The 8,934-nt window shown below is 40.0% G+C and overlaps 2 protein-coding genes across 2 annotated transcripts; both read right to left on the bottom strand.

Moving 5' to 3' along the window:
• Positions 1–630: 630 nt before the first annotated feature.
• Positions 631–4,809, bottom strand: ube2nb (ubiquitin-conjugating enzyme E2Nb). The gene is made up of 4 exons (XM_061070757.1): positions 4,717–4,809; positions 2,978–3,224; positions 2,092–2,232; positions 631–1,055 (listed from the first exon to the last, which is right to left on the bottom strand). The coding sequence occupies exons 1-4, from the start codon at positions 4,744–4,746 to the stop codon at positions 1,012–1,014; spliced, it is 462 nt and encodes a 153-aa protein (XP_060926740.1). The 5' UTR covers positions 4,747–4,809; the 3' UTR covers positions 631–1,011.
• Positions 4,810–6,299: 1,490 nt separating this feature from the next.
• mrpl42 (mitochondrial ribosomal protein L42) lies at positions 6,300–8,768 on the bottom strand. Its single transcript, XM_061075806.1, has 5 exons — positions 8,682–8,768; positions 8,211–8,274; positions 7,833–7,917; positions 7,067–7,230; positions 6,300–6,403 (listed from the first exon to the last, which is right to left on the bottom strand). The coding sequence occupies exons 1-5, from the start codon at positions 8,755–8,757 to the stop codon at positions 6,358–6,360; spliced, it is 435 nt and encodes a 144-aa protein (XP_060931789.1). The 5' UTR covers positions 8,758–8,768; the 3' UTR covers positions 6,300–6,357.
• Between the last annotated feature and the right edge of the window lie 166 nt (positions 8,769–8,934).

Raw genomic sequence — 8,934 nt, 5'->3', positions numbered from 1 at the left:
TTTGAAACACGTCGGTTTTGGATTATTTTGAGCACAATCGGGGCTCATGCATCGAATCTCACAATAATCTGTCTTTACTTTCACTTCACGAACAGTGTTTAGATGTGAAAGGTGAAGAATCACTTCTGTCTGGGCCACAAATTGACACTAGCAATCGTATAAATGGTTTTAAACGTTTTTCCCCCTCAGTCTATAATTACGAATCTTACATTTCAGGTGAAGTTAGTTTAAATAGGGCTGAAAAAAACATATGAGGATGTATAATCTTAGTTTAAATTAACTTGATCTCACATTTACTTTGTGTGTGTAGTGAGTTTCAGGTGTGTTAGAGGGCCCCCATGAGATGACAGTGAACTACAGTAGCTGCACCACCCATTTAATACACAAGTGTTGTTAATTGTTCGTATGCACAGACATAAAGGTGTGGAAATTCAACTAACCTTTTTTTGCTTGAACGTTCAAAGTAAAAACTCATTGTATTCCCTAATTAAATGTTTAAATAAAAGAGTAAAGGGAAACATCATCGTTCTTATTAGACTTACAAGTGGTGGCGTGTGTGCAGCCATAATCGTTTTGTGCGTGTGTCGTCATCTCTCGCAAAAAGACGGACAGATGTGTCGACAAATCAAGTGTGTTAAAAGAAGGGCAGCTTTAATGTATAGTTTGCAAACGTACCAGTATGTGCCTACTTCAGGACAACATATTGCATGGTGATTTTAAGACTGTAGTGGGGAGGGTGCCATCCTCTGCCCATGCATTTTAAATAGCAACACAGAAAGAACATAAAATAATAATAGACGTACACGTTGAACGCGTCTTCGAGGGGAGAATAAGTCACCCAGAGGTCTGCAGCAGTGAATCAGTCAATTCTTTTGAGATAGATTTGGACTTATGATCTTGTTTTTTTTTTCTTTTCTCGTTTTTTTTTGTGTGTGTGTCCGTTATATTCAAATGTTGACATATTAGGAGTACATGTTGTGGATCACATTCAGTCGCCTCGTCTCTCTTCTTCTATACTTCGCTGGGGCCCGCGTAGAGCCTGGTCCATGTTCGGGCTGCGGGGGGGAGACACAGAGATAAAATGCTTGTAGTAGGTGTGAGGGAAAGTGGGGTGGGGGGGTGACGACGCAGGACTGGAGGATAAGTGAGTGTTGCAGAGTGATCACAGACGTGCACTATCAAACAGCATCCTGACTTAAATGATAAGCAAACTACCGTAGTTTAAATACAAATGGATAAAATGACAGCGAAAGAAACGTTATTACTAAAAAGGACAAAGAGTAACAACCTCAAGTCTCAAGCGTCATGCACAATAAACCAAGAAGAAATTACACCACGTTTGTTACCTCTGCAGAGAAAGTGGTTTCAATCTGTGTTTGTCTGTCTGTCTGTCTATTAGCAGGATTACTCAAAAACTAGTGAACCAATTTCCATGAAATGTTGTGGCAGGGTGGTGCATGACCCCGAGAACGACCTAATAAACTTTCAATAAAATCCTGATGGATTCAGGAACATTTTTTCCACATTCTTTAACATGGCAAAGATAGGGCATTAGCCTCGGGGGAGGTATTCACCTTTCAATGACCGTCAACATTCGTCTACATAACTAAAGTCTATTTAACAGTTCAAACTATTTCACTATCCTGATACTATCCATACTGCACGACTATCAAGGAAAGTCCCTGCTTGTTTTACTTGACTGTTAACACGAGGATCATGGGACAAACTCTGAATCCTTCCAACCCAGTTCCTCTGGTTTTAAAATGCATCTTTGAAGTGAAGACATTGTTATAAAGAACTGTGCTGCTCCAGTACACGAGCCATTGTTTCCTGACTAATGACAGCAAACAGAGAAATGCATCCAGTTTCTCAAGCTCCCTGCCACATTCAGATTACATTAGATCACTAACACGGACACTGAGAGGGTGTTTGTTCTCCACTAAAACCAGAAAAAACTGTTTTTCAACAAGGCAACACCTAAACTTAAACTGATCTAATGGTTGCAGCAATCTGTCAACGTTTCTCAAACTGGAAATATGCGATGAAGATAATTGTTGCGGATCCTGAGTGATTTAAGGAGGTGCTCCTCACCTGTCTCAATGGCATGGCTTTCGTTTTTCTTCCACTGCTCTGCGACGTCATTTGCCAGGGGATCATCTGGATTGGGAGCACTTAATAACGCCTGGATAGATAGCAACACTGTACGGATCTGCAGGGCTGGAGACCACTTATCTGGAGGGAGGAGAAAACAAATGCAAGAGAGACATAAATAACGGAGTATGGATAAACGAAAGAAACTTCCGGGTGACTCAGCACTGGTAACAGTGGGTAAGGACGCTTATGCAACCACAGTATCCTAGTCACCCACAGACAGAACCAACCAGGACTGCAATTGCTCTGAGATCCTCGTTTTCTTAAAGCTAAATAATAATAATAATGGAAAACAAATCAGGCTCTGTTAAATCTAATGAATCAAAATCGAGACAGCAACAAACCTTGAGTGCAGATTAGTCTGCAGCAATGTTCAATATCTTAAAGCGAGTCTGGCAACCCCTCCATGGTTGTTTGTTGCTGCTCTCACCAAACAGATATTACCTTGAGGTTGTTCAACCTCAGAACTTGATTTAATGGCTGTAATCACATCTGCTTCCAGACGTTTTGTCCCAGCGGAGTGCTCTCTGCAAATAAAACTGTTTGCTTTTCATTCATCCCCAAGTATGACATGGATCTGATTCCATAAGCTGGCTGCCACATTTACAATCTCTTATTCTACACTTTAAACCGCTGGTGTGTACTAGTGGATACTTTGGAGTTTCCTATTAACAAGCTTTGACGAGTCTGGTGTTCGATACCGGAAAGGAGACAAAAAAACAAATATACGAGGGAACACCCAGGATGATCTGAGTTGGTAGTTGTTTGCTAACACATTAGGAATAACAGCTTGACAGCCTTTGTATGTTGTACAGCGTTTGCTTACCTTTCAAAATGTCTAAACATATTCTTCCCAGTTTGTCGACGTTGGGGTGGTAGATTTTGGTCATGAATCGCACTTTGGGAGCTGCCATGGGATACTCTTCTGGAAGAAATAGTTCAAGTTTAAATGTGCCTCCTTCAAACGGAGAGTCCTGAGGCCCCGCGATGACCACGTGGAAGTAGCGAGCGTTCCCTTCGTCGGGCGTAGCCGTGATCCCTGGAACGGGCTCCGCCATCAACCGCTGCGTCTCCTGGGGTCAGAGCGAGAACACACAATGTTGTTGTTGATGTATTTGAGAAAGAACTGCGGAGGCGTCGGCAGACAACAGATCAAGGATGTGCCGGATGAAAACACATCATTTCAACATGTTTGGTCGCTCACACACCAAGGAAGGGAATATGTTTATATATGTTATATGTAGGGAGGTGCACTGTTTGTAGAGAAGTGACACCGGTTGATTGTTGAAGGATGTGTACTGTATTAGTACATTAGTACAAGGAGATATTGAAATAGGTGCACACATACATGTGTATATAGGCAAGTATGGTACAAGAAAAGATATAAAATAACTTCCCACTACATTGAACTGATAATTTCTTAAATAAGATATAATTATGGAGTACTTCTAACAACTAATATGTAGATTAACCTGCTGAATATACTTAAAACACACCACTAGACATGAAACAAGTGATTTAAGTGTTATTGATTAAAAGTGACTAAATGTATTATTAAATCATCATAACAGCTGCCCAAAAATGTACAACTATTGTCTTATCGATTGATCAATGCATAGTTTAAGCTGCAAATCAGCATTTAATCCATTTTTAATACGATATTTGGGTTTAAAGAGGATTAGAGTTCAGGTATTTCCTCATAAAGGCCTGACGTTTGCTGCAAATCAACAAACCACAGTGGGACAGGCAGGGGACGAGAGAAGTGGAAATAAGGAAGTGGGGCATAGTTTCATATTTTGTTTGCAATTTCATAAAGCAGGTGCATCTGCAGTCAACAGGAAGGGAACTGGTTGGATCTCGATGTGAATACGATTGCTCTCTGTACTGTGACAGCCGGGTTTACACCGTGTCAGCGTTACTTCTCAGGCTGTTAAAGAAAAAAACCTGAGGAGAAATTGCTGCTGGATGTGGCGGAAAAAAAGGATCGCGCCCACCGCCAGGGCCTGGTCCTGCGAGGGGGAGTCTCGGGGAGGTGGAGGGAGGAGACCGGCCCCAGCATCACACACCCCAAGTCCGGTTAAACACAGTGGAAGCTAGGGGGAACGTGTTAGCTCGGTCCCGGGTCGTTCGGATGACCGGAACCTGCGAACGGCAGAGCTCCACCTCAGCGCCGGACATGTGTACAAGTCAGCTCGGCTACAGCTGCTAGCCTAGCTGACCTAGCAGGTCCATTCATATGACGATTTGACACCATGTGTTAATTCAGGCTACAGATTAGCAGCCCGGTGCTAATGTGGCTACGACACAAACACGAACACCGAGCTACCGGAGCCATTAAACCCACCGCGACGAGCAGACGGGAGCGAACGGAAGTGACAAACAAAACACTTGCACCGATGCTAGCTCGACACCTAGCTAGCGACGAGCTAACGGTGCTAGCCGCGCTAACGTCAGGCTGGAGCCGAGCTAACGTCACAACGTCCGCGATGTGAAATGAAATGATCTTCACGACACAAACACGCGGGCTCGTTAACCTGTGGACACGACGTCCGGTGGAAAATGTACCTTTATAATCCTACGAGGCAAACCGGCCATCTTGCGTTAGCTCTTGTATTTTTAGCCGTGGACTCTGCTTCTCTTCGGGTCGGACTGACTGAGCTGCCGGGGCGGGGCCAGATCACTCGCTCTTCCGGTGGCTGCTCACAGCGAGAGGATGCTGCTGCCTGTGTATTCAATATCAACTGAATGTGTCAAATGTCATACCAGTACTACTTGTAATAAAGTATAAAAAACACATATATGAATCTTATTGATAAATATAAATTGTATGATTATCTCCACACCTTTGACAGTTTCCCCAATATTATAATCACAATTTAAAACGTCCTTGTAAATATCGATTTCTTATTTAATCAGGAAACCAACCGAAAATGATGAAAACAATCAAAGGATTTTCTTTATATTTTTTGATTTATTTAATTAAAAATAAAAAGCCTCACGCATCTGCCTTTATTTTTATTAAATGTGTCATTGTTTCTCTTTTCCTTTATTTAGTTAAAACAATGATGTTGTATTTGTTGCAGTTTTCATTCATTTGCTGAACTTGGTTTTATGTCTTTGTTTTTAGGGCCCGAGCACTGACAGAGAGTGAGGCCCTATTGAAATTTTAAGGATTATTATTATAATTAATATAATTTTTCAGGCAACTTAATTGGCTTTTTAAGGGGTTTAACATGCTCAAATTCTTACCAAAATTTGCAGAAAATTTGAAAGTGGTGCAAATTTATTTTTCACTTTTTTTTTTACCTTTCTAATCTAATTGGCCTCAGGGCATCTAATCTCACAGCAATACATATTTTATATCTATTCAAGTTCAATGTTCAGATCAAATAGAGTAGAATCACATAACAAATCTGTTGAGGCCTCAACTTGACACAAGTGATGGACTAAATGTTGTAGCTGTGGTTTTAAATAAGTCTTGTGTATTCTCCACAGGCTAATTTGGTGAATATCAACCTTCAGGACTTTGGTGGAAAGACCTTGTTTTATTAATGTTTTCTTTCTTAAATCTATCTATAACCGTCTGCATCTTGTTATGTAAGTGACTTTGAAAACTTCACCAACACACATCAACCGTTCTCGTCTTCTCCATTTGTTCCTGCCGATGCTGTGAAGTATCTTGGTTGTTGTTGTGTTGCAGAACTGCAGCAGCATCAAAGGCCATTCCCCCCTCAGTCTATCTCTTAAGAGTAAATCAACAAGTAGGATGCATTTACTTTAAATGCATGATCAATTATTAATGGTGCATTTAATTCAAGTCCACAGCTGGTGTTTAATAGTTTAACTGCTCTGCCCTTCCTGGTGCAGGTTTCATTTCTGCTGCAGGGACAGTAAAGATAAAAAACAAATAGCAGCAATGTAATGGGGTCAGAGCAGATTGGTTGTCATACAATATTAAATTATGGTATACTGGTCCAACTCTATTAGATTTAGAATTAAAAATGACGGGAGACAATATAGAAGACTCTAAAATCGAGAGCAGCAAAGTGATCAAACCAAACTAAATAGAATAAAGTATCATTTTAAACTCATATACAGTAATTGTTTCATTTACAGCAGCACTGACTCACAGACTTGTGACACCCAAGTCAATATTTAACAGTTTATTATACATCAACGTGACAACAACTCAAACAAACATTTCAACTATCTGTCCTTTGGAGGATTCTTCTTCATGCGTCTCGTGTGGTATCTGCAAACAAGGAAACAGAGAGAATGAATTTGGACCCGTATCCACAGAGGGAGTTCTGACACTTTTCTGCCGGCTCTACCACTCTGACTCATAATAAAAAGGTCAAAGGTTATTGCACACGTAAATAATGGAGCTGATAAGAAAACTGCACGAGTCAATAAGTGGAAATGAGGATGAGTGACTCACTCCTCATTTATTGGTCACGTGCCAGTTAGAACAACATTTAAAGCCACGTAGGTACATTTTCCCCTCATGCTTTTATTTTTTTTATCTTGTCATGATGATTTGATCACATAAGAAACTCATGGATCCACGTTTTTGAGCGTCTCGCAGCCTTATTAAGGTAGATATGGTCTCAACAGGTTGGAAGTTTTTTGGGGATACACTTTGACTTGGTTAAATAGTCATATCTCCCTTAACATACAGTTGGTCACTTTATCTAAAGAGTAAAATAAAAATAACAGGATTATGAGTGAATACAACGGTTTGTTTTAAAAATTGGTTGAATTTCTGAAACTTTCTGCTTCAGAGCAACTCAAGTTTCCTGCTGTAAATGCAAATACATAAATTAATATGGAAAAGGGTCCAGAAGAATCCCTGTACTAAAGAGGAACCATACAACAACAGTGGTGTCACAGGGCCCTGAGTTATTTGTGTACTTACTGTCCTACTGGATACCAGCGGTGTTTAGTGGTGAAGAACATCTTGCTCAGCTCCTCGATAGTCGGCCCCTTCTTGTCATTCAGCACCTCCTTGCTGAGACGAGCCTGCAGGACCTGGTCGTGGGTCTCAACCGGGTTGGTGATAGGGTCGGGTCGTTCTATAGGCTGCAAAGATTTAGCATCATCAGCACGGTTTCCTCTTAAATATCTTAAATCTATATTAATTTCCAACAATCGTGTTACATTTTCCATCAATCTCCTTGTGCTGCCTATTTACATTGATACATTTCTACTTGATATACATCTGTGAGAGCAGAGTGCAGACACGTGGACAGTGTTTCAGATCTGTGTTGCTGTTGTGGTGTATTTTTTTCTATTTAACTGCAGTTTGAGAAGTGAGTCAATGTTTAGTGGAAGCTCAGGTGTGAGTGTGGGTAGCTGACGTTATTGTGGTCTCACGGTTCCACCTTGTGGACAATTTAGTCAACCCAGGCCAACCTTTATAATTAGTAGGTTTATTTTCCTCTTTTTAGAGACCTCACACAATTTCATGCACAAATGTAATCTCGAAATTGAGACATTTGCCTGCACACCCTGTAACTTGAATTTATTCATGATTTATTATGAAACCCTATAAAAGCTAGCCCTAGCTTATACAGAGGAAGAGTTTTAGGAATCTTAAAAAACAGATTCACCGTCAGTCATCAAAAACAGATTCATTAGTTATCAGACAGAACATTTAAATCTTAGATAGAAAACCCTCTTACTAGTGTAAATTCATACGGAATGTCGGCGGTGGGGTGGTAGCACACAAAGGTTTTCCCATCTGAAGTCACGCCGATGTCCACGTTACTAAATCCAAGAGATTGGAGAGTTATTGCTCAGATCACAGTTATACCTTTATCAATTAGAAACACATGATACACTTGGATTATAAAGCCACAGCAATGCTACAGTAAAGTAAAACGTGTATGTAAAAAATCGTCATAATATTGTGAAGCCTTGAAAGAGCTCTGAAAACTTAAAAATGCTAAAATACGTACTTCATTTCTGTTTTTCAGCGGGTTAACAAGTGTTAAATAATGTTCTTATTCATTACAATTGTCCCATTTAACTTATATTTAAATTACAAAGAGTTCAAATACCAGTTTGGGCCTTGAGCTGAAGGATCACTGTCACTGGACTTGTGTCGAACTGGCACCAAACATCCTGCAACACAGATTTAACAAATATATCAGATTAAATTAGGGAAATTTACACATTTCAAACACTTGGCAAGAAATTCAGCAGAATTTTTGAAAGAACAATTCACTCAGCCACTCTGTTATTTAAATGTTATTAAAGATAAAGAACTGACATGTAAAGCCAAGAAAGTTCTGACGCCTGCTAACAAGGTAACAACGTTAAAATACTATCGAATATTACTTACCATACTACAATACTTTATTTATAACATTTATTTAGCATGTTTTTAAACGTGTTGTCCTACTGATGATAATCTCAAGGTTAGCTCCTGTTAGCTTGTGCTGCCTTCACGGTCACACACATTAAACTCAGTCAAAACAACAGGACGTGTTATTATATTAACTTGTTAAGTCCACATGAATAAAACTCACTCTGCACATGACGCAGTGTTGTTCCTGAAGTGAAACGCGTTAAGAGACGGTTCAGTTTACACAGAGGAGCCGCCATGCTCAAATCATTATGAGTCCGTCACTGAAATGGGTCCGTGTTTGTGCCAAGACTCAATCACAACAGTTCCATTATACGAGAGACCATCTCAGAGAAAATGAAAGACACCATTAATTCTACTTTTCTATTTAATAAACTAATCTACTGCTTTATAGTTTTATACATATAATACACTAT

This window comes from Limanda limanda, chromosome 1, assembly GCF_963576545.1.
Source record: "Limanda limanda chromosome 1, fLimLim1.1, whole genome shotgun sequence".
In the NCBI taxonomy this organism is placed as follows: Eukaryota; Metazoa; Chordata; class Actinopteri; order Pleuronectiformes; family Pleuronectidae; genus Limanda; species Limanda limanda.
Note: the sequence above shows the minus strand (reverse complement) of the source record. Positions and strands in the feature narration are given on the sequence as shown.